This window comes from Leptidea sinapis, chromosome 8 (assembly GCF_905404315.1).
Source record: "Leptidea sinapis chromosome 8, ilLepSina1.1, whole genome shotgun sequence".
In the NCBI taxonomy this organism is placed as follows: Eukaryota; Metazoa; Arthropoda; class Insecta; order Lepidoptera; family Pieridae; genus Leptidea; species Leptidea sinapis.
The window spans coordinates 9148005-9175665 of NC_066272.1; the positions used below are offsets into that span (position 1 = coordinate 9148005).

The window sequence follows — 27661 nt, forward strand, 5'->3', positions numbered from 1 at the left end:
CAACTTTAGTCCTTGAGAAAGGGCTTATGTTAATTTTTATGTGAATAATTGTTTTATATGTCTCAGTAGATTTAGGCTGTTAGTATATTCTATCCAAATTAATAATAATGAAAATATTTCATTATTTAATTAATCTATCACAGAACATCAATAGACATACATCTTCAGACAAATGAGCGATAATTTTAGCGAGTTCCGTTCACTGTGAATTGAGTTGAGGATTCAGTATTCAGTTCAGTTCTTCCCGGCCCGCAGAGCGGTCATGAAATGTTGAGCAGGTTGTGAACGTTACTTCACTAATACGCTGTGTTTCGAAAATATAAGTCGCGCGTATTATTAAACTTTGTGGTTCTTTAATAATAGAAGAATTTTAAATTATTAATAAATAGATGTTAAACTAGTAATGTTAGTTATAAATTTTAATTCGTTTGTTTCTATTTCGTGATGTGTATTTTAGAGATTTTATTTATTAAGTGTTTGTGAATATATTAGCAATGGATTCCGATGAGCACATTCAGGCATTTTTGAACTGTACCCAGAAAATACTGGGTCAGTATCAGCTCTGGGAAAACTTAAATGTGACGCAAATTTTGGATGCTCTTCCTGAACAGTTACGTGAAGATATGTCACTCAAGTAAGTATATTTTACCCGAGTGTGCGAGCTAAAGTGAAGGTGCTAGTTATGTGATTATCAGTATATTTATGTATGTACCAGTGGGAGGCTCCTTTGCCTATTTCTGCCGTGAAGCAGTAATGTGTAAGCATTACTGAGTTTCGGTCTGAAGGGCGCTAGTGAAATTACTGGGCAGATGAGACTTAACATCTTATGTCTAAAGGCGACGAGCGCAATTGTAGTGCCGCTCAGAATTTTTGGGTTTTTCAAGAATCCTGAGCAACACTGCATTATAATGGGTAGGGCGTATCAATTACCATCAGCTGAACCTCCTGCTCGTCTCGACCCTTATTTTAATTTAAAAAAAATATGTTTGTTTATGTGTGGCGCTCTATCTGTAGAATTGTAAAGAGTGGGCAGATTTTTTTTAATTCTTACGTCAATCCGTCGTTTTTCTTTGAAAAAGGAGATTGAATAGAAATGGAGAAAAACTCACTTATATATACTTATATTTATGTTATTGTTTATAGAATAGTGTTAACCATTAGAAGCCCTCTAAAATTATTTAGATTTTTATGTTGAGAGATACTAATAGATAAAATATTACATATACATCTTTGAAAATTTTCTTAAAAGGCAGATTCCGCGAGTATACATCTTTTGTGTGATAGGTAAGAACGATAGCAGGCAAGACATGGTCTTGGATAGCCAAAGATAGAAAAGAAAGGAAGAAGTTTAAAGAGGCCTTATTTAAAAGCAATTTTTCATCACATTACACAAAGAAAAGTTCTTTAGTTTAGGCAACAAACAGTAAAAGTATAGATATTGTCTTTTTATACTTTTCGGAAAATTAACAGCTAGGTTATTAACAAGTAGGTAAGTATATAATTAAGTACTGAAGGCTACTTACAAATTTTCACTTAAATTTATAAAAATAAGATTAAAACTATAAATATTATTATTGAATAGAGAAACTCCTTCTGGTTGAAGATGGTTGAAAAATCTAAATTAAATGAATTATTTTTGAAAATAGTATTTAAAATTATGTGGGACATATTTAAAACTAATAAAAGTCAAGTAATTGTAACTAGTATTTTGATTCTAGGAAACGTAGCATTCAAACAAATGTGTGTGTTACCTTACCTACAACAAAATTTTGTTAATTTTTTCTCTGCACTTCATGACTTGGTTTGCTGACAGGTCTGGTCTTCCGATCTTTAATTTTTTACTTTATTATTTTATTGTTTATTTTAACCGTTTATATAACTGCATATCGCAATATTCAAAGTTAAAATTTAGGTTTGTAGACTCGCACTGTACCTTACCCCAAACTAGACAATTATTTCACTCAGAAGATTGGTATTATGACATAATATTGAAAATGTATATCGCTTTTTTTATAACAATAAGGTAGGTTCAGCCGATGGTAATTGATACGCCCTGCCCATTACAATGCAGTGACGCACAGGATTCTTGAAAAATACAAAAATTCTGAGTTGCACTACAATTGCGCTCATCTCCTTGAGACATAAGGTGTTTAGTCTCGTTTTCCCAGTAATTTCACTAGCTTTCAGGCGCCTTTCAGACTGAAACACAGTAATGTTTACACATTACTGCTTTACAGCAGAAACAGTCGTCGTTGTGATACCCATAATCTAGCCGGCATCCTGTGGAAAGGAGTCTCCCACTGGTCAATAAATAGTCTATATTATAAATTTTTTAGTTATTAACTCATTTTCAATTAATAGAATAGATAATTAATAAATAGCGACTGGAATATTGTAAATAATCAATTTCTTTTTATCTTTCATAATTTTGTCTCTATATTATTTTACACTATTTCTATGTATGTGAACTAAAAGTACTCTTAGTAAGTACAGAATAAAGCAATATTTTACTTACATAAATCAAAATAATCCCTGTCAAAGTCACCTTACTAGACCTTGGATTATATATACCTTGGCCGGCTTCTTGATATCAGAAAGGATGAGGGGCAAGAAATACCCTTGGCCCCTTTTATTGTCTCTTTCTTCTTATATCGTATTGAAATCTTTAATTTAATCTTGATTTAAATAAAAATATTTTAAGCTTAGCTTAAGGATTGGTCTCCGCTGTGCTCCAACTAGATACCGCACTACCTAAGAACAATAGATGTTTTATTACGGCAACTATTAGATGCTTGTGTCTGTGTGATACTCAATGGCATCTTTGAAATTTTGTAACATACGGATCGTGTTATGTTACATTGAAATTAATAAAATACAAAATACTCACTGATGATATGCGATCCCAGTGTCTTTCTTATTTCTTGTGGTGTTATTTTTACAAAGTTTTACTACGCAAGTCGGCATTTTAGTTTCAATTATTAGCAAAGTTTAACAGAATATGTGGCAGGTCAACGTCACACATGGTTGGAGACTGGCACTTTGCGATTATCCCTGTGGTATCTAGTTGGAGCGCAGCGGAGACCAATCCTTAATGTAAGAGTATACAGATGTTTATTTAGCCTGCAATGGTCAGAGTTCCTTCTGTTTAGTACTTTTAACTGGTTTCTATTTTGAAAGAACCTAAAATAGGATTAGAGTGATTCTGACAATGTTCAACCTAAACTATTCATGATATTAAAAAAAAACATTACTTAACTTAACTCCTTTGCACCGGATGCCGGCTAGAATATAGATACCATAACGGAGCCTATTTCTGCCGTGAAGCAGTATTGTGTAAGCATTACTGTGTTTCGGTCTGAAGGGCGCCGTAGCTTGTTAAAGTAATGGGCAAATAAGACTTGACAACATAAGTCTCAACTTGACGAGCGCAGTTGTAGTGCCGCTCAGAATGTTTGGGTTTTTCAATAATCCTGAGCGGCACTGCATTGTAATGGGAACGGCGTATCAATTACCAACAGCTGAACGTCATGCTCGTCTCGTCCCTTATTGTCATAAAAAAAAGAAAAAAAAACTTAATGTTTTCTTAGATTCAGTTCAGTAACAAAATAAAACATTACACGGATCTCTCGGACAAGAGATAGGTATATTTTTTCGAGCTTTTCAATCGGAAGTCAACTTTTCAAGCGAAATATTTTCCGAACTGTATTGCTTTGATTTTGTGTTATTTTTTTTTAATTTATATTTTTCTATGAAGTACGAACATTTGGGGCAGTGTAGGACTCTTTGAATAGTATCTATGTACATATATGGAAGCTTTGCGTAAATAATAGAATCGTAAGGCTTCTATGTATGTACAATCAATAACACTTTCTCAAAAAAAATATACTTACACTTTTTACGTTAGCGCTTAGAAATACTTTTTAGCAGACATTAAAAAAAATCTCTCAGATTCTCAATTTGATTGTTTTTTTTTTGGAAGTACCTCCACTGATTACTGATTCTTTAGTTTGATGCAGAATGTTTGCCATTTGGTCCCATAAAAATTTTACATAGTTTGGCCAAGTAGTTTTCATTTTATAGATATTTTTATAAATATTTTTATTTATGTGGACGATGAATCATTGAGAGCAAAATTTAAAGAAATTAACATCTTGACTGTTGCTTCTCAATATATTCTCGATAATGTAATGTATGTTCATAGTAAGTAAACTGTCATAACCATAATGTTAACAACAGGAACAGACAAATACTTATAATGCCTACTACTCGGCTAAGTCGAGTTAGTAAGTCTTTTGTGGGGCGATGTATATGCTTTTACAACAAGATCCCAGAAAATTTTCAAAACAAAAGTATTGCGTTATTCAAAAGAATTGTTAAAAAACGTTTGTGTGGTAAAGGTTACTATAACATAAATGACTTTCTTAATGATACCACAGATTGGGAATGGAGTGACCGCCCTCAGGCTATTAAATAATAAGTTTAATTGTACAATATTACTTTGTAAACATATTTATTCGATGAAAAAAAAAGCCCGCTGAGTTTGTTGCGCCCGTTTTCTCAGGTGTGACGCATTCATTTTGGAATCTACATTGTTTAAGACACGCGGCCTCTCGTAGGCCTACCCATAGCTAAAATTACTTTTTAACATATGACAACAAAAAGCAACGAAATGTTATAGTTTACCGAATGTAATCTAGAAAAATCCTACTGTAGTTTACAGCACAACCTGTTACAGACAATAAAAAGAAAAAAAACTACAACTTCAAAAACTAAGATGTATAAAATAACTTAACAAATATTTTATTTAATCGTCTGGAACTATTTTGAAGGCATTACATACACAAACGCTCATAGCAGAGCAATGTGTGAACTAAAATGAATCGCCAGTCTAGATTCGAAAATCGATTAAATATATTATAATAAGAATTGATTCTGTTTGGCGCTTATAGCATTTTGAATGTGGAAACTATGGTATTTTTTAACCGACTTCAAAAAAGGAGGAAGTTCTCAATTTTGTTCGACTGGGTGAACCAATTCTGCTTCCATTGTGGTCCCATTGCAATTTGAAAAAATTTTAGAAAACAATAAAAGTCTTAAATTTGCTATACATACGTAAAGCAAAGTGGATGATAAATTTACGAATAACTCAATATCGAGCCACCGATTTCGATGATTATTTTTTTATTGGAAAGGATATACTTCAAAGATAGTTTGGTGAGAGTTTGGTTAGGTTCTGATTACGTAATCCATGTCAAAGCAACGGAACTCTTCAAATCTTTGGAGCAAATTAACGATACTCGGCCGAGTATTTTTTATGCTATCCGGATATTTAAGTCATCTACCATAACATAGATATGGTCAAGTAATTGTCGTAGTCGAATATGATGATCAATGGGACTCCTGAACGGCTTACAGTAAGGGTGCGATCTGTGACAGAATTTCTGTCTGTACCTAATCAAATTGCAAAGCACTTACGTTCATTGCTGCGTTGAAAAATCGAAAACAAATTGTTAGTTAGTGTACTTCAAATTAAAAAAAAATAATAATAACAAAAAAACAACCGACTTCAAAAACACTTTTTCAAAACAATATAATATATAATATGCACTAAAAAGTATAAAAATAATTGCGTATTTTCATACAATCTAATTAATTTATCTAATTCTAGTTACGATTATTGTAATTTTTGGAGTCACATGCATATGTAGTTACAAACCTGTCTTGGATGTCACCGACCTATAACTATATAGTTATAGGTGAGATGTGCTTGAGTCGTGAGGAGAGGAGAGGCGAGAGCTTGTCGCGGCGGAAGGACACCGATTCCAAAAATAACAATAATCGTGACTAGAATTAGATTAATTAATTCAAATTACGTATTTTTATACAGTCAACTGTATAAAAATACGTAATTATTTCATACTTTTTAGTGCATATTATATCTATTGTTTTGGAATAGTGTGTCTGAAGTCGGTTGTTTTTTTGTTAAAATATTTTTTATATACAATTAATTTAATACGTACCAAAATTTTTGTACGATGCGGGATTTGAACCTGCGCCTTTCGGGTTACGTCCCAGCGCTCTTACCAACTAAGCCAACCGTCCGTATGACGCATGATTCGTAAATATTGGTATGTTTGCTTAACTCTTGGGTTGTGGCTTAATTTTGTTAGATAAAAAATATGTATATTTTATCCCAGAAGTTGAGGGATATCACTTATAAATAACAAATTGTAAATATTTTTATATTTTAATATGAAATATAAGTACTTATATATTAAATAAAGATTTGAAGTTGGTTAGTATATTATTAACATTAGTTTTATTTTACGCTTTTAAGATGCGAATATGGGTAGTGCCTTTCATTAAAAGCCCAAACACCAGATAATTTCAATTTTATTTGCCATTTGTACCTATACGTAATATACACGTTGAACGCTCTTTATATATCTGTCAACAAATAGTTTTTATATAAACTGTTAGATATAAATAATGCCCAGTTAGACAAATAAAATTTGAAAAACAAAATTTTTTGAACGATGCGGGATTTTTGATAACAATTTCCTAATATGCAAATATTGGGGTTGAGCAGGTTATCAACTGTAAAGTAGATCCTGTAGATGAAGCCACAACCTGAGAGTTGAACAAAGCAAACAGAATTTTATAACGAACTACTCGAACGGTTATCTCAGTTGGTTAGAGCACCGGCACGGAACGCCGGAGGTCGTGGGTTCGTAACCCGCATCGTTCATAAAATTTTGTTTTTCAAATTTTATTTGTGTATTAATCCTAGAATTGAGGGTTATCACTTTAAAAAACATAACATATTGTTTATGCCCAGGTAGAAGAAAATCTAAACACGGTATATAAAAGTTGAATAGTTAATATTTTTTTTATAAGAGGGAGCAAATGGGTAAGAGGCTCATGGGGAGTGGTGAGGCGACCGTCCATGGACATCTGCAACACCAGGGGTCAAGCGATGCGTTGGCGGCCTTTAAGAAATGATGCTCTTTTCTTGAAGGTCCCTAAGTCATATCGGTTCGGGAAAAGAGAAGCCGGTTATTGATTCCAAGTGGCTGTGCGCACCAAGACATTTCTTGCAAAACGCGCGGTTGTGGAATACCAGACGTCAACGCGATGCGGGTGGTATTTTGCATTTTCACGTAATGTCCGGTGGTGGAATTCGTATCCATCCGAACAGCTCCTCTGAGGACTCTACATGATAAATATAAATTGAGGGCTGGAAATTACAAAGGTGTTAACTATTCAAAATTTAATTTTGTGTTTTTTAGTTAGAAAGGTGCTTGATGTATACGCCAAAAACAATTACAAAGGTGCTAAGCCATTACTTTCGTGTATTAGTTCCTAACCTTTAATAAAGATGGCATTGGCGTCAATGAACGAAGAAGTTTTTCTTACAATGGTGTCATCTGTCAAATGTTAATATTTTTTTATTGTGCTATCTGTGGTCATATGTTTCGTATTTCTTGCGTGGAAAAACACCACAATGGATAAAAATCATCGAAAAAGGCGTAGAAATGGTGAAGGAACACATAAAACAGAGCAAAATAAGAAGAAAATAAGGGGTGAAAGCTACTTGACGTGTAAAAATGACATTATCCCACCAAAATTACCTCCATCATCTGAGGTATGTAAATGATGTTTTGCACATTAGTAAAATCATATTTAGACACGATATACCATTATTATTCTCGTTTTTTTCATTACAGGTGACATGCAATTGTTTTTATGACTGCATATAACCGGTTTTTAACCCTATTTCCCTATACACTATTTAGTATCCGGGGTACAGGTGTGGTTCACTAAGTAGGGATAGTTAAACTTTGTATAATTTATCGGTCTAAGCTTCCATGTTACGAATTGTTTTCCTCATGGCAAAGACAGTATATAATACAATATAAACATATAATTATTATTCAAATTGATTGATTCAGCACCCTACTAAATTTATTATTAGAGGGTCATTTCAAAATCTAATATATAAAATTCTCGTGTACTCATTCTCTTTGCACTCATTCTCATCTTTGATTCTCATGAAATTTTGAGTGCATATTGGGTAGGTCTGAGAATCGGACAACATCTATTTTTCATCCCCCTAAATGTTAAGGGTGGTCCACGGCAAATTTTTATTTTTTTGAGATTTTTTTTAGATTTGTTTGATTATGAGTCAGCATTAAAAATACATACAGCTTCAAATTTTCATCCATCTACGATCAACAGTTACTTTTGTATCGCGATTTTAATATCGGCAATACAACGTTTGCTGGGTCAGCTAGTAATAATTATATAAAATTGAAATAAAACTTTACAATTTTATTCATTTTAATAGTCTGAGAAAAACAATTTTCTATAATAAGCATCTTCAAATTCAAATTTCAAATTCAAAAAAACTTTAAGTCGAAAGACTTTAAGTCAGGATGAAGTAACAAAAATGTTTCTTATAAAATAGTATTCGAATGAGTATAACAATAAATTTAGAAACACTGTTCATATCTTTACCATTAAAATATTTTTTTAATTATTTTTTACGATACATTTAATTTTTTTTTTGGTAATATTTTATTATCATTTAGCAATTTTACGGAGCCTAGTAGTTGGAATTGCGAGTTTATTTTTGTTTTTTAAATTGGCTAATAAACTGTTTATCACCGTACAAGAGGTTCTCGTATATGGCTCTCGTACTGGCAGTGTACTGTTATAATATTAATTTCACTAAACTTTATAATTGCCCGGATCGTTGACTTCCAGCCAAGCTTGGAAATTTTGTGCCTTGTTACCAGGTAGCATCTTAATAGAGAGTCAAAATACCAGGTTTTTACAAAACGACTTATGACGACAGTCTCATGTTACCAGTGGGAGGCTCCTTTGCACAGGAAGCTGGCTAGATTATGGGTACCACAACGGCGCCTATTTCTGCAGTGAAGCAGTAATGTGTAAACATTACTGTGTTTCGGTCTGAAGGGTACCGTAGCTATTGAAATTACTGGGCAAATGAGAATTAATGTCTTATGTCTCCAGGTGACGAGCGCAGTTGTGGTGGCTCAGAATTTTTGGGTTTTTCAAGAATCCTGAGCGGCACTGCATTGTAATAGGTAGGGCGTATCAATTGCCATCAGCTGAACGTCCTGCTCGCCTCATCCCTTATTTTCATTTAGAAAAAGAAAGAAAATATAAAATACACTTTGGCTGAAGTCTTCAGTCCTTTTTTATGGAAAAGGAGGACATACGAGAGTATGGGTCACCTGATGTTAAGTGATGACCGCCGCCCACATTCTCTCAACACCAGAGGAATCACAGGAGCGTTACCAGTCTTTTAGGAATGTGTAAGCCTTTTAAACAAAAATGGAACCTTTGTGACGTAATTAGACACCCCCCTCTCTCCCCCTTCAATCAAACTATGACATTTACTTAAGATATTAGAATTGATGATGAGCTTCTTGTAATGTCAGTGATGAAAAATAATTATAATATTAAAATAACTGCTACACAGTACTTTTAAATTAAGATAATCACTATAATATTATGCATACATTTTTTTATCATTTGTATATTTTTATGCTATAAGATTTAATTATTTTTTTTACCTCTAAGTCTTTTTTAGTTGTATTATTCTGTGTGGTTTGTGTTTGTTATAAATAACATTTTCAATCATTCATTCATTCAAAATTAATAAGAGTGATGCATCCACTGTAGGCAGTTTATAACTGCTGAGGTTTTTTTGTACTTTCCTATTTTTGTTATTTACATAAGTTTTTGAAACTTTTTATTATTTTATTGCATTACTTTTCACAGTCGTAGATTGGATATATATAAAAATTTGTTAAATATATAAATATCGATTTAAATTAGTTGCAGTTTCTTGCCACTTCTGAAAAGCTGAGCTTTAATGACAACTTAAGCTCAACTTTTCCGAGATTGTGGTAAATCATCAAAATAAAAAAAAGTAAAAAAAAAGTAAGTAAATAACTTTGGGGTTTGAATTAAAATATAACCGTTGGAGATGAAAATTGAGAGATTTACCGAAAAAATTCGTAACAGCACGTTTTAATGCGATACATAAAACTCTAGTCATTACTATACTTTGAAAAATATTGCAGGCACATATTGCTGTAAAAGTTACGGCCGTTAAAGGCATAAAAGGCATTTATTTTCTTAATGATGATCCCTTTAGATATCTTTTTAATGTTCCTTATAACAACACTACCGCTAACGCTTCGGAAACAAATGGCGTTCCGATTGAGAAGAAACGGCGCAAGAAACTCTCCCAGCATTCTTTTTTTTGCGCTCTTTTTAATAAAATGTACAATTTGGTAGTGTCATTGTAATCGCTATAAAATAATCATAATCTAGTCAGGGGCTATGCGATCACTAAGATATTTAGTTGTAGAGTAGTAGGATTTACGATAGAGCCATTTTTTAATAAAACATTTAAATTTATTAATAGATAATGCCTGAACAGTGGCTAGCATTTTATTATAAAAGTGTCTTAGTTTTTTTTTGATGGAATAGGAGGACAAACGAGCGTACGGGTGTACGCGCTTTTTTTGAAGGTACCCATGTCGTATCGTCCCGGGAACACCGCACAAGGAAGCTCATTCCACAGCTTTGTAGTATGTGGAAGAAAGCTCCTTAAAAACCGCACTGTGGCGGACCAGTTACAAGCAATCCCTTATTTCTAGTGTTATAATAATGAAAATCAATATTTAGAGCAAAACGGAGTCAATTTTTGTGAACGTATATTACATTTTAATAAATGTACTGACAATGAACAGTCATAATATTAATTTCTTTAAATTTTTCTTTGAGAGACTGTCTATAACCAAGCTGATATATAGCACGAACAGCTCTCTATTACAGAGCAAACACTATTCCAATGTCAGCAGCATGATCCCACAGCAAAATACCGTACGTCATGATGCTTTGCCAATATTTATACCTTCTTTGTGCTACAGAAGAGGTCTATTCGCGCTATATACAATCCAGGTCCTAGACAATCATTAAGAGAAAAATTTAAAGAAATAAATATTCTGAATGTTGCTTTTCAACATTATATTCTTGATAATGTTCTATATGTTCATAAGCACATGGAGGAATTTGCTAGAAGCTGTGACAATCATAATGTTAACACGAGGAACAGACATAAACTTGTTATGCCTACTACTCGGTTAAGTTGTGTTAGTAAGTCTTTTATTGGGCGATGTATATGCTTTTACAATATTATGATCCTAGAAAATATACAAAACAAATGTGTTACGAAATTTAAAAGAATTGTTAAAAAATGTTTGTGTGATAAATTTTATTATAACATAAACGATTTTCTTAATGATACCACAGACTGAATGAAGCGGACACCATCAGGCTATTTAATTATAAATGTTTATTGTACGATATTTCATTGTAATCTATATTTTATATTATAAAGCCCGCTGCGTTTCTTACGCCCGTTGTTCTCAGGTCTGAGGCAGTTTATTTTGAATGGGTGGTAGTTTTTGACATTCAATAAGTGATTTTGAATATAAATATTTGAATTTGAATTAGTGAAAATAAGATAATTGAAGCCTCTTTTATTTTATACATTAAATATATGTAATTTGTTTCAGAGTAACTCTCAGTAACTGCATGGGTTTGGGCAAGAGGCCGTATGTTCCCCCGTGGTGGGGTCAGCTTTGCTGGTTCATCATATTTGCCGTGATGTTACTACTGGCTGTTGTTGGAAATACATTAGTCATTTGGATTGTTCTAGGTAATAACCAAATTCAGATTATAAAACCCATAAAACCATTTATTTATGCCATTGAAAAGTAGGTAATGTGAGCTGGTGTAACATAAGTTAATAAAATTTATACAATACTTTTTCTACGACCATCAGATAGATCGACGACCCCAGTGGTTAGTCACCTTACCTACTGAGCTTGAGGTCCCGGGTTCGAATCCCGGTATGTGCAATCATTTATATCATAAATTTGAATGTTTGTTTATGTATGTTTAGTTTAGTATATCGCATTAAATACATCGTTGTCTTGCACCGATAGTACAGGCTATGCCTAGTTTGAAGCAAGATAATTTGTGTAAGACTCTGTCAATAAAAAAAAATCTGTCAATAATAAATATAATATATATATATATATATATATATATATATATATATATATATATATATATATATATATACATAAAAATAATTTATTATATCGTGTCTACCGCGCATGCGCAATGTCAGCCATCGTGAGCTTTTTTAAAGTGAAGTTTACAGCTTTTATCTTATACAAAAATATCTATATATATTTGTAGCTATTATAATATAGAAGATGAGTTCCTTGCTTTAAATTATGCAATAACAATAATAATATTGACACACTATACGTAATAATGAAATTTTGGTATATCAAAAGTTATACACGAAACATTATCATAGAAACTATACATTTACACTCGTTATAATCCTGAGAAAAGTGTTTTATTTAAATAGAGTTACAACAATACTAACAAAATAATTTTATTTGAAATAGTAAAATATTAACACATACTCATAATTTTACCAGTGGGAGGCTCCTTAGGCACAACGGCGCCTATTTCTGCCGTGAAGCATTACTGTGTTTCGGTCTGAAGGGCGCCGTAGCTAGTGAAATTACTGGACAAATGAGAATTAACATGACTCAAGGTGACGAGCGCAGTTGTAGTGCTGCTCGGAATTTTTGGGTATATCAAGAATCCTGAGCGGTACTGCATTGTAATAGGCAGGGCGTATCAATTACCATCAACTGAACGTCCTGCTCGTCTCGTCCCTTATTTTCATTAAAAAAAAATTATTAGTTCATACGTATAGATAGGATAAGCTCTAAGTAAATAAATAAAATAAAATATGAAAATACAGATAGTTAATGTAGAGATTTAAAACCTTAAGTTACTATTTGAATTAAAGAAGTAAAGTATGTAAAGTAACAGTTTTAAGCCCTGTTGTAAGTTTACTTGGATTGATTCTAGTAAAGTATAGTAGAGTTCTCAAAGACGAAAATGAGGCTCAACTGATGGTGGACAGTCACGATCAGTCCTTGCTTCAAACACCGGAAGATATGTAAACTGAGGACTTAACGTGCTTTAAACACTTCACATAATAATGATCTTTGCTCCTCTTCTCTAAATTATCAATCAAATATTCCTTCTTCTCAAAATATATTCCAATAACACCACAAATCCAATCGAGACAAATAAACTCGGCATTTTAAAATAAAATTACCTGGTTTTTCCTTAACAACAAAACACTTTGACTCCATATTCTGATCAAATTTAACGTAGTACTGAGAATGTTCCCGATGTTGCAAATATTTTGTTGATTAATAATAAATGAAAAATTTAATTGTCATAAGTCAGGCCGCACACCAAACTACACACAAGCGATAAATTATTTCGCCACAATATTTGTACGACATTTACTTCGGAGTAAACGTATCGTGCAAATTCACCACACATTTTGGAAAAAAACATTTTTGTAGTATATAAAAAAAATCCATCAAAATTTTTTTAATTTAAAACTTTTTCAAAGTCAGAATAGACTTGGTTCAGATAAATTCAGTTACACGATTGTTGCTAGAATCATTGTGTATAATCAAAGGGTTTAACCTCTACATAAATTATATGCAAAATTAAATGTTTTAATTATTTTTGTAACCCGCGTGGTCTTGTGGCGTACTACAACTAACGCTCTTGTTTGATCTTGTATACGTCGAGCCCCATCCCAAGCTGCTGCCCGCCATATACATATCAGATAAACGGGCGCATGTGCTTAAGGCCCGGTATCCACCAAAGCGGAGAGGAGATCTGAACTGTGCTTATAACAACATTTTCGGGTGTACGATGCGCGGGGAGAAGGCAGCGAGAAAAGGGGCACGCGAGCGCAGGCCGTCTAGCCGTCTGCCTACACGCATCTCCGCTCCACCGCACCGTTTGATTGCTAGACGCGACACAAAATTGTATAGACAAATGAGACATCACCTCGTCACTTGATCCATTTCCACCGTAGCTAAGTGGCGAGGAGATGTGGAAATAACGAAATCTGTTTGGTAATCTATATACATCTCCTCTCCTCTCCGCTTCGGTTGATACCTAACACAAGTGTATGCCTGGTGTGCGGCCTGACTAATTGTATTGTCAACAGCTCACCGTCGTATGCGGACTGTAACAAACTGCTTCCTAGTCAACTTGGCAGTGGCAGATCTCCTGATGGCGACATTGAACGGAGCACCCAACTTTGTATTCCTGGTCACCGCACACTGGCCCTTCGGATCGATTACTTGTACTGCCAGTAACTTCACAGCCAACCTTACAGTGTCGGCTGGAGTTTTCACTCTTGTTGCTATCACTGTTGACAGGTAACAATCATTTACATTATTCGTTGAAGAGTGAAAATATATTTAAAGAAATCGAAATATATGTAATTGTACTTAAAAAAAATGTAACTATTCTTTCCGTGTATCTATTTTATCCAAGCGGAAAGAATTTCGATTTTAATTCAAATTCAAAGTTTTATTCAAAATAGGTTTCAAAATCACTTATTGAACGTCAAAAACTACTACCCATTCAAAATAGACTGCCTCAGACCTGAGAAGAACGGGCGCAATTAATTCAGCGCGCTTTTTTTTAATAAAAATATGGATTAGAATGTAATATCGTACAATAAACATTTATAATTAAAGAGCCTGAGGATGTTCGCTTCAGTCCCAGTCCACATATCAATAAAAAAATCGTTTATGCTATAAGTACTAACCTTTCCCACACAAATGTTTTTTTAATAATTCCTTTAATTTTCGAAATACATATTTTATTTTGTACATTTTCTGGGATCATATTGTTGATAATACATTCACTGTTTTTTTAAGTTTGATGAGGTGCTTCGACTGGGTCAACATAAGCATTCATGTATGAAAGGGTTTTATGGAGCGTAGCCGTATTGACGGAGAAACGTAAAGTACATGTGATCAAGGGTACATTTCATTGAGTGATATAGGTATGGCAGCTCCATAAAGAGCAGTATTAAAATTTGTTCGGTTGAACGAAGATGTCAAACTACGTCTATTCCTTTTGTGGAATGTCAATAGATCATATTTCTGACATGACTATATTGTCGATATTAAAGAGGGTCGAAATTGAAGATTTTAGTAGCTACCTTATCAAAGAGGATGTAAATACTACGTAATAAGAGGCTGGACTGCCTAAGTAAAAATTGAAATTTAGTTAAGTATGAAACGTGCAGTGATTTGACATAAGTTTGAAATAGTCATTATAATATTATGGCGACGAAGTATAATCCGGCTAATTTTGAACGCGAAGAGCTGCATAAAATGTAGTGAATTGCGGCTATCACCGGTTTTACAAGATTATAGCCATCTGTCAATCAATCAACGACTGGACGTTTCATAAAATCGCTTTTTTCTTAGAGTTTTGTTAGGCTGCACTTTATCTTACTACTACGGCTACCTATCATAAGCATTATAAATTATTATTAAGTATTAAACATTACTAACCCGTTTCAACTTCGCACGGACAGTAGAACACCAGAGTCGCATCAGACAATTGCACAGTGCATGTGGAGTAGATTTAAACGAAATACACAGCCAGACAGACATAATACAGAAACCTTTCTCATATATCACGCTGTGTTTTAGTGAAAACTGCATTTAAATTATTTCAGTAGTTTTTGAGTTTATCGCAATGAAATTGTCAGATACAGATTGGGAATACGAATAAGAGTATTTATTGATTAATTTTAGACCTAAAACAATGAATGCTTTCATTTTGCTAAAATGGTGGTTGCATTCATTCACATTCATAAGACATTCTAGTTTTCGGTGATCTTAAAATTCAAACAGACATCCTTTCTTTATAGTTCCATTCATAATTGCTCTTTAAATTTGTTTTTTTCTCAATATTCTCCTAAATGAATATATGTGTATTACTGGGTCTATCTTATTAACAATGAAACACTGTGCTTACGAATGTTTGCGAAGTAACAATTCTTCTGTTTTAATTTTCGTCGAAATCGCTAAAAGCTTCTTCGACTCAATTGTACTTGTAAATTAATTTGTCGCATGGAAAATTCTTCAGAAACACGGTAAAACAAATTAAAGCATGAGTGCCAAATTACATGTTAATAACTGCAGTAGAACTATGAAATCTTTTAAGGTCGTTTAGATGCTGGATTTGATTGCATGAATTTATCGAAATAAAGAACACGTCACCCTGTCATGTTGGCCGTGAGAATTGGGCGAGCTGGAGTTTCGTCTTTAGTAATCTAATAAAACAAGTACCTATTGAGTCCTTTCAAGTATTTTTATTTATTTAATCCTTCAGATTTGGTATCACAAAACACTTGGACTGTAATCTCTCAATTACTAATCACTTGCGTCGACTTCGTTCAGCCTGAGTACGAATTACGTACGTAGTAAACAATGCATTCTGGTTTTCCGGGTGAGCGTGTTAAGGTGCGTACAAAATACAAATTACGCACGGCAAACTATCGAACATAAGCGTGGCCATGTTGACGAAATCACTGCGCGCGACGTGAGCACTGCCGCTCTCGAACGTGTTCAAAGGAGCTTCTGCCGTTCACTCGCACGCAATTTGGATGGTTGTAGTTTTGGTGAATTGGCTCGCGGGGCGAATACGTAAAGATGGACAATGATCAATGAAATGAACCGTTTGGATACTCGAAAAAGGCTAGTCTTAAAAAAGTCTCCCTTAGTCGTATCCCCTAGATTCGAGATTTCTCCCCTAACTGCCACAAACAGCTTGTATGGATATATTATACTTGGCGTCGATATATCGAGCAACATTCAGTTCCGTGGTCACTTGGAACAGAATGCCAAACTGTCCTCTAAAAAGCTTGGTGTACTCGGTAAGGCGAGGCAATACTTCACTATGAGCCACCGCCTGTAAATATATTAGGTGCAAATTCGGCCTCATATGGAGTACTGTTCTTTGGGTGGGCGCTCCCCCATACCAGCTTCTTCCATTTGACCGCATACAACGAAGAGCGGCTCGAATCATCGACTAATGTCACCCTGTCACCCAGCTGTCAGAAACTCAAGTGTCACTCACTACACTACGCTCTGTCAATATATTCCCGCTAAAAAATCCCGCTCTGTATGTCTCCGTCTCTGTTATAGTAATCTAATAAAACAAGTACCTATTGAGTCTTTTCAAGTATTTTTATTTATTTAATCCTTCAGATTTGGTATCACAAAACACTTGGACTGTAATCTATCAATTACTAATCACTTGCGTCGACTTCGTTCAGCCTGAGTACGAATTACGTACGTAGTAAACAATGCATTCTGGTTTTCCGGGTGAGCGTGTTAAGGTGCGTACAAAATACAAATTACGCACGGCAAACTATCGAACATAAGCGTGGCCATGTTGACGAAATCACTGCGCGCGACGTGAGCACTGCCGCTCTCGAACGTGTTCAAAGGAGCTTCTGCCGTTCACTCGCACGCAATTTGGATGGTTGTAGTTTTGGTGAATTGGCTCGCGGGGCGAATACGTAAAGATGGACAATGATCAATGAAATGAACCGTTTGGATACTCGAAAAAGGCTAGTCTTAAAAAAGTCTCCCTTAGTCGTATCCCCTAGATTCGAGATTTCTCCCCTAACTGCCACAAACAGCTTGTATGGATATATTATACTTGGCGTCGATATATCGAGCAACATTCAGTTCCGTGGTCACTTGGAACAGAATGCCAAACTGTCCTCTAAAAAGCTTGGTGTACTCGGTAAGGCGAGGCAATACTTCACTATGAGCCACCGCCTGTAAATATATTAGGTGCAAATTCGGCCTCATATGGAGTACTGTTCTTTGGGTGGGCGCTCCCCCATACCAGCTTCTTCCATTTGACCGCATACAACGAAGAGCGGCTCGAATCATCGACTAATGTCACCCTGTCACCCAGCTGTCAGAAACTCAAGTGTCTCTCACTACACTACGCTCTGTCAATATATTCCCGCTAAAAAATCCCGCTCTGTATGTCTCCGTCTCTGTTATAGTAATCTAATAAAACAAGTACCTATTGAGTCTTTTCAAGTATTTTTATTTATTTAATCCTTCAGATTTGGTATCACAAAACACTTGGACTGTAATCTATCAATTACTAATCACTTGCGTCGACTTCGTTCAGCCTGAGTACGAATTACGTACGTAGTAAACAATGCATTCTGGTTTTCCGGGTGAGCGTGTTAAGGTGCGTACAAAATACAAATTACGCACGGCAAACTATCGAACATAAGCGTGGCCATGTTGACGAAATCACTGCGCGCGACGTGAGCACTGCCACTCTCGAACGTGTGCAAAGGAGCTTCTGCCGTTCACTCGCACGCAATTGGGATGGTTGTCGTTTTGGTGAATTGGCTCGCGCGGCGAATACGTAAAGATGGACAATGATCAATGAAATGGACCGTTTGGATACTCGAAAAAGGTATTGCAGGCTAGTTTAAAAAAAGTCTCCCTTAGTCGTATCCAATCGATTCGAGATATCTGCCGTAACTGCCACACACAGCTTGTATGGATATACTTGGCGTCGATATATCGAGCAACGTTCAGTTCCGCGGTCACTTGGAACAGAATGCCAAACTGGCCTCTAAAAAGCTTGGTGTACTCGGTAAGGCGAGGCAATATTTCATTATGAGCCACCGCCTGTAACTATATAAGGTGCAAATTCGGCCTCATATGGAGTACTGTTCTCTGGTGCTCCCCCGTACCAGCTTCTTCCATTTGACCGCATACAACAAAGAGCGGCTCGAATCATCGACGATCAAGTAATCCCTAATCGGCTTGACTCTTTGGCATTGCGTAGAGATGTGGGTTCTTTCTGCATCTTCCACCGCATTTATCACGGGGAGTGCTAACAGGAGCTGTTTGGGTTGATTCCAACGGTCGAATTCCGCTACCGGACTTTACGTCAAAATGCAAAATACCACCGCATAACGTTGCCGTCTGGTATTCTACAAACGCGCGTTTTCAAGAAATGTCTTGCCACGCATAGCCACTTTGTGAAATCAATTACCGGCTGCTGTTTTCTCGAACCGATACGAGTTAGGTATCTTTAAGAAAACAGCATACTCCCACCATAAAAGGCATAAAAAGGCATTTATTTTCTCAAAATTGATTCCTTTAGAATTCTTTTTGATGTCATTTCTTATACTACTACCGCTTCGGAAACAAATGGCGCTCTGAGAGAGAAGAAGCGGCGCAAGAAACTCTCCCAGCAATCTTTTTTTTTTTGCGCTCTTTTCAATAAAAATATACAATATTGTACAGTCATTTCTATCGCTATAAAATAATCACAATCTAGAATCTAGTCCCAGGCTGTCCAATCATTTAGATATTCAGCAGTGGAGTAATAGGATTTACGACAGAGCCATTTTTTTGTAAAATATTTAAATTTATTTATAGTTAATGCCTGAAAAGTGGCTGGGACTTTATTGTAGAAGTGTATACATTTACCCTTAAAGCTATTATGTATCTAAAGGCCGGCAACGCATCTCTTGAAACCTATTGTTGCGGATGTCCATGGGCGGTTGCCTCACCACTCTATCCCGTGAGCCTCTTGCCCGTTTGCCACCTCTTATAAAAAAAAAGTGTAGGAGTCTCCATGTGCCAGAAATTTTAAGGTTATTGCGAATTTGGTTTACAAGAACGAACTGTTCTGTGTGATTGCCGCGGGCTATTCAAGTTGGATCGGCTACCGCGCGCATTCTACTAAATTAATCACTCGCGCGACAAATGAAGCTCAACTCGGATCACGCGGGTGCCGCGCTTAAATTGTACGCACCCTTACGAATTCGGCAGTATTTGTCCTTTCACGCTGTCGCGTTCGTAGTGAATCAGACGGAAGGGTGATTATCCCAAATTAGTACACCTCTAAATCAGCTTAGAATTCCTCTAGATTCATACAAGCCTAGTATTAATTTAAATATATTCAGATCACTAATTAAGTGAAATTGAATTGAAACTATGACAAACACTGCTACCTTAATTTGCCACGCGAATTATAAACTAGTAAGTACATAAATTATAATCTACGTACTTAAATTACTTCAAATGTCGCCGTGACTTTCATGTAGTGGTTGGATGATTCTTTCATCAGGAACTCTGTTTGATATTGTTAAAATTTTGAGCTATTTTTGTACATTTATAGTTATATATTACATTATTATAATAATAATTGTTAACATAATGTTCTACAAATGATTTGAGTATTGTTTAGTGTTAATTCCGCCAATATTTGTCTTTAAACAATTCGACACGTGTTTCGCCTCTACACGAGGCATCCACAGGACTCAAATGAGCCGGAAGCCGCTCTTTTATACCCTCGTCCCATGAAATGACGCGCTGTGATTGGTCGGCTGTTATGACGTATTACCCGCGGAAGGGATACGTAACAAAGGTGATGGGACTAAATTTGTTCGTTCATTCAACAATGTAAACATGTTATTTTTGTGTTTTATTATTTCGAATGGCTCTAACACATTTAAGCGAATAACATAATTATTTATTTTTAATAATGATATACTTTAATATAATAATACTTTATTTATTTATACTATGTGTAAATGCGTCTAATAAACTCAACAACCCTTATTTTACATTTATTTTTTAATTTATTTGTGTAAATTATTACATTTGGGTTTTTATTATTGCATCACTTTACATATTGTAAAACCCTATACTTAGAATATAGCATATAGTCGAGCTGACTAATGCGTGATCAATTTTGAATTGGCAATAATATAATATATACGTTTTTAACAACAACACAATGATTAATTATTCATAATGTATACTATAACATAAATTACTTTCTTAATGATACTACAAATGGAGCGACCGCCACCAGGCTATTAAATAATAAGTTTAATTGTACGATATTACTTTACAACCATATTTTTTTATGAAAAAAAAGAAGCGTACTGAATTTGTTGCGCGGGTTCTTCTCATGTCTAAGGCGTAAGTTTTGGAATGGGTGGTAGTTTTTTGACTTGCAATAAGTGATAACACATCCTATTTTGAATGAAAATATTTGAATTTGAATCTACTGTAAATTACAAGTACTACTGTAAAAAGGTGAAAGTATGGTATTACTACTTGGTGCTTACTGTACCAGGAGTACTGTCAAAATTTCGGCACTATATAGCAATGAGGAGAGCAAGATTTTAATTCTTATTTAAAAATAATTTAATAATAACGTATTAAATATACATACTCTACTTTTACCAACTTACCAAGATTTATGAACCATGCGTCATTCGGACGTTAGCGTAGTAGTAAAAGCATTGGAGCATAAAGGTCGATTAATTTCTGTTACGAACTAACTTTTTAACTAAATTTATTTTTTAAATAAAATTCAATCATTTTGTTAAGGTATGTAGCGATTGTAAAGCCTCTCCAACACCGGCTCAGTCGTCGCATGGCGCGAACAGTCTTGTTCACAGTTTGGTGTGCGAGTGCTTTACTGGCTCTTCCAAGTCTCATTTACTCCGACACATATACTAAAAAGTAAGTTGGCTTACCATTGTTTACATGATGTAAGTTGAAATTTGTTTTTCCTTTGATGTTGCTGTTATCGAGAAAGGAACGTTTAAGTTCTTTGAAATGTTCATTTTGATGTAAGTAGAAGTTTTTTTATGACATCAAAGGACGAGACGAGCAGGAAATTCAACTTATGGTAATTGATACGCCCTGCCCATTACAATGCAGTGCCGCCCAGGATTCTTGAAAAATCCAAAAATTCGTAGAGAGTAATAATAATTCTTACACATTACTAGTTCACGGCAGAAATAGGCGCCGTTCTGGTACCCATAGTCTAGCCAGAATTCTGTGCAAATAAACTTAAATCCAAGAATCCTTAAATGCTTAGAAAAGTTTAAATCCAAGTATACGTTAATAGTATTTTGTTCGAATGACGTGAGTTTGAATAAATGCTTATTACATTAATAATTAGAGTTTACACCAAAATTTAAACTTTAATTACTTCTACTATTGCTTGAACTATGCTTATTTCTGTCAATTGCAAATTACATAATTGGAACTTCCATTTGTATTTTGACTGACGACTGACTAATGCTAAAGATTTTCAGATACATTTATAAGAAATTAAATTACTAATTACAAAGCTCTTTGTCAATTCACATTATAATTATACTAGTAGCACTAACTAATGAACAGCTTCTAACATAGCTGATCTGACCAGTTAATCATCAAAAAAAAAAATCAAAAATAACCAGAGAAAATCTACCCTACATTTAGCAGTTTGAATGGGGCGTGCGAAATTATTCTCTCGCTTTTTTCTCGACGCTCCCGATTCAATGTATATAATTGGCAGTACAAAAGCTCGCACAGTATTCCTTATATTATTTTTTGAATAATGGTTTTATGTGATGGAGTGCCGGATATCCGCCAACATAGGGTCACAATTACTCGGAAGTTCCTTTAAGAATTATATTTGATATATAAATCTTTTGCAATGTTGAAATATCATCCAGCAGTTAGTCCATATCTTTTTAATTGATGCATCTAGGTTATAATTTTTTCTTCGATAACAATTATTTTTATTAGAAGGTGTAAACACTACTCTGAACTATATACAATACATTACAGTACAATACAATGCAGTACGATCCTATTAAAACTTACTACCAGATTACTGTGTCTAGAAATTTCGAGTGATTGCTAAGAAACTATGGTTTGAAGGAACTGGGGTCATCTATAGGAAGAGACAATAGTTAAGGCCCCCGATTTTTGCGGTCTATAAAGCGCTAGTCCAGCCACCTATAGAGTATTACTTATATGTCTAGTCTGGTGTATCACAGTATAATAATAACTAAGTAATAACACAGTAATACTACCATATTTATCAAGGGGAGTGTTCCAAGGAGCTGTTTAACATGATTCATTCCGCTGAATTCAACAAACTAAAATATCATCCTTACCATCTCGATGTGAAGCGTTCCTCCACAACTGGGTTTTCAAGGAACTTTCGAACTGATAGTCCATCTTATTCATATAAAGTCACTACTTTTTTGTTTAATAGGTACATGTTAAAATTACTTATTCCTCACATTGGTTTTCTGAATTTGAAAGATATTCAAGAATGCGGAAGCTATTTTTTACCACAGTCTTTCAGTGGTTTCAATCTCTTAACCCTCAAATAATTACACAAGTATCTTATTGTCTATCTGTATACTCTATACCTGTGAAGCAAAGAATTAATATACATACATATTTATAGGTACATAAATGACGAGAGAGAAATATGTTTCGTGAAGTGGCCAGATGGAAGCTATCCTACATCCAGAATTGATTACAGGTATAATACTTTAGGCATTTCTAAGATGTGTTTTTTAATGTTTGAGTTATTTATACTTAGAATATTGTAATTTTACGAATAATAAAATGCTTATATTAAAACTTAATAAATTAAAAAGGTATTAATTAGTCTACAGGTTAACTATATAAGTAAACAATGTCTTCAATGTAATGACAATTAAATAATACAAATAAAATATAGATAATGTTTTTTTAACACTATTAGTAATAAAATTAAAAATTTCGCGCGGTCTCACTACAATTCGTATATATGTGAAAATTAACTTTTCGAGTGAACAACATAAAGCTGTTTTCACAATGTACGTTAAAGATAAGTATTTAGATATTAGCATAATAATTCTATAGTAACTATTGAATAAGCCAACTAAACAGTAAAACATATTTTAAAATTGCTAGAGGTAAGATGAATACCCATTTTTCTATGAGCTATGTAACGAGTTTTGTATGTTAGCAAGACTAAGCAACACACTACCTTAGAATAGAGAGGATACAAATGCATTTTCTCTACCATCTGGCTTTCTCTCAAATAAAAGCTAAAGAACTTTCTTCGTACAAAGAAAGACTAACATATTTTAATATACATAGCTTGAGCCAAAGAAGAGATTTGTTTGATTTAATGTGTCAATGTTAAAGTCTTAACAACATCTATGATAATCCAGATTTAGTATTTAAGATTAAATTTAATGATCCTTATCGATATCCCCGCCAAAACTATAACACTTCCTCAAAGACCTTTTCGGAAAACTGTTCTCGGATATAACTCACCAATTTCCAAGATGTCTAAAATACTAAATGATAGTTGCAAACTCTTGGAACCTTTTGGGGACTCACCCAAAACATTCCGTAGTAAAATTTTATTAAGTGATATATAAAAGTATTTGTAATATTAACAAAATGTATTTAACTGATTTCATTATAGCGAACTACCTGTGACCTAGAACTATTTCATTGTGATTATTTTTCGGTAATAACTTTATACGTTTTTAAATTATGTATAAGTACTTCATTTGATTATACCATATAAATATTTGTTAGCTTCACAATAATTGCATGATGCATCTGCCTTAAAAGATAATGCAGTCAGAATTAACTTAAGATAAAATATTGTACTGTTGCTTAAATTAATGTATTTAACACTGGTGAATTGATTAAATAATAAAATAAGCCTGAGATCTATAAAGTGTACGTAGACTTTGCGTAGACTTTACTTACATAAAACTTTGCTGAGTGTGATAAACCACGAACTTAAGGCGAAGAGGAAACAGAAAACACGCAAACATGGTGTTTTTAGACAAGTATTGTGGTGAAAGTATAGCATTTCGAGCTATGAACAATACTTAATCCTGTTACACATACCCATAAGTCTTATTTGTAGGTTGCTAATGCTTGCTGTTGGTTATAGTTAACACTGCCGAGCCTTTTTGAACTACCACTTTTCTTTGAAGTTAAACAAGTTTTTTGGCATGGCGTGACGCATTTTTTTGGTACTTCTCTCAGAAAAGTTATTCTTATAGCTTGTACTTTTTTGTGAAGGTTCATTTATTCAGATTAGTAGTTAATAACGAGGATTTTAAGCATATAAACTGTTTTCCACCCAAGAATTTTGAAAATATTGGCTTTGTTACATAGATGGTGGGCTGGCAGCCTTGAACTCATATCGCTCAAGGTCGCTGGCATTTAGTGTCGCCTTAACTTCAGCATTTAGCTGTCTCAGCATAGTGTCAGCTGTAACATGACTATAACCACGATACATGTGACTATCACTCGCTTTCACCACACCACCAAGGCCTCCGACATTGTTCAGTACTTGGTGGAGAAGACAAGGTTCCGGTTGGGTGTCGAAAAGTTGGTGACGCGTCACGCAGTAGACTTCAACTCTTTTGTTGTTCGCGTCCCGACAAAACATATTTCAACCTTCCTGGACGTGCAGCTGTGGCCGAAGGGGGTCGTGTTCCGCAAGTATCGCGGACGTCGCCGACCGCCGGAAGCTACCGAACCCGCGCCTCACACCGCCGCGAAAATGTGACGTAGATTTAAGTTATATATCATATGTATGTTAGACTATAAGGTATTTATTTTATGGGCCATGTAGCCTGAAATAAAGGAATATTATTATTATTATGCTTAGCTTACACTCAGCTAAGTTTTTGAGTTAAGTTTAAGTAAGCTCTATAGATCTCAACCTAAGTTTTAAAAGAGAATCATTGCAACAATTAGATATCAATGATTTTGAGACAAACAATATAGCTTATAATAAGTAGATATACAACGAAAATATTGAGCAAAAACGTTTCAAATCTTAGATAATTAATACGTCTAGATAGTCTCTTGCTGTTCGACAACCGATAAAAACAGTCCAGCATCAATAATACTTTAGTGTGCGTGACAAGGTACGTCTTACTCTCGAGATTGGTATGACAGTTTGTGTAACACAGTGTGTCACAGCGTGCCTTGCTTCAAAATAGAGGCTAACTCTAAACTCCATTTTGTTGACGTTTTCACAGCTGTCAAACTCTATCTAGCCGTATAACAGCCGTTTTCAATAACCTATCTATCCTTAGTTTAACTTACTAGAGCTATACAAATCTATCTTTTTACGCTTACTTACATTTCAATAAGCTTTTGACAGATATCATTGGACTATAACTGATAATATAACTATATTCGACATAACTATGGGTAGATTCTGATCTTGACATTAAACGGATTGATAGCAATATATCCGTAAGTAGAGATAAGTTATTGCAAACGGCCGTAAATGATCTAAGTTTCAAATCTTACCTATCGCTGACATGACTGACACGATTTGCCTGAATGCCCGCGTAACAATTTCTCTTGTTTCAGTTATAATCTAGTATTTTTAAGTGTGACCTACGTGGTTCCGATGTCTGTTATGGTGTGGGCTTACTTACGCATGAGTGCTGCATTACGAGGCAGAGCTATAGGCGAGTGCACACACCATCAGATGCAAGTTGTGAGGGCCAAGAGAAAGGTAATCTCCAGCAAAGCTAGATATTTATTTATTTATATATAAGGATTAAATATTGATAAAAATATGGCAGACTAATAATTGAATACAAATTACTTTTAAATTTAGCTAAAGAATCAGAAAAAAATATCTATAATAGTAGTGAGACAGTTGTTGTGTCCGCGACACATCCTGGACAGCAAACCGTTTTGACCCAAATTGGTCATGCTATTCACAACATAGGAGGGCCTATAATTACTTAATCTACAATTAGGTCTGGAGACAACCAAGGATATCTGTGCAAGCAAGCAAATCGATGTAGCTTCTTAGAATTTTAAACAACAGGGTTTGATCCGACACATAACGGCGTTCCTCAAGAGATGAAAATTTAAAGTATTGTTATCGAGTAGACAATTTAAATTTTACCTTACGATCAAACAATACGCCTAGACCTTTTATCCTGTCCACTTCCTCGAGGACTGTGTGTTGTAGTTGATACGAAGAACCAATCACTGATAGTTTCTTGATAAATTTATGTTTGCATTTTTTGATATTAAGAGGTAAATGGTTGTTAATCGACCATGTACCAATCCAATTTAAGTCTTCCTGCAGTAAGGTCACATCGGTAGGACAGTTGACCACACGAAACAGTTTCAAGTCGTCAGCAAAAAGTGAGTAATGAGTATGTAATAAAACCTCAGAGAGAGATATGTCGTTATCAGTTTAAAAAAAGATAAACATATTTTTTATTTATTCATGTATAGTAAACAAACAGTGTTACAATAATAAATATTAACAGAACTTAAAACTCACACATTCACCAGTGAAGTTTCCAAAAATTATTCTACACTTTTAGTTTATAAGGTACGATAAAAACCACAAATCAAAAATAATACAAATTAAACAAATAATCACTAAGCTAAATGCTAAAACACAATGCTATATACTCCTATTATACAATACCATAACTAACTAGTTTTTTTTAATGATAATAAGAGACGAGATGAGCAGGACGTTCAGGTGATGGTAATTGATCCGCCCCCTGCCCATTACAATGCAGTGCCGCTCAGGATTCTTGAAAAACCCAAAAATTCTGAGTGGGACTACAATTGCGCTCGTCACATTGAGACATAAAATGTTAAGTCTCTTTTGCCTAGTAATTTCACAAGCTACGGCGCCCTTCAGACCGAAACACAGTAATGTTTAAACATTACTGCTACTCATAATCGGTACCCATAATCTAGCCGGCATCTTGTGCAAAGGAGCCTCCCACTGGTGCAGGTTACAATGAGTTAAG

The 27661-nt window shown here is 34.6% G+C and overlaps 1 protein-coding gene across 1 annotated transcript in view; it reads left to right on the forward strand.

The window, feature by feature from the left end:
- Positions 1-250: 250 nt before the first annotated feature.
- LOC126965613 (tachykinin-like peptides receptor 86C) overlaps positions 251-27661 on the forward strand; it is a 41171-nt gene continuing 13760 nt past the window's right edge. Inside the window, exons 1-6 of the mRNA XM_050809281.1 lie at positions 251-634; positions 11619-11761; positions 14174-14387; positions 21432-21566; positions 23299-23376; positions 26241-26388. Of these exons, the coding sequence (XP_050665238.1) occupies positions 495-634; positions 11619-11761; positions 14174-14387; positions 21432-21566; positions 23299-23376; positions 26241-26388 (858 nt within the window). The 5' untranslated portion in view covers positions 251-494. The remainder of the gene's footprint in view (positions 635-11618; positions 11762-14173; positions 14388-21431; positions 21567-23298; positions 23377-26240; positions 26389-27661) is intronic.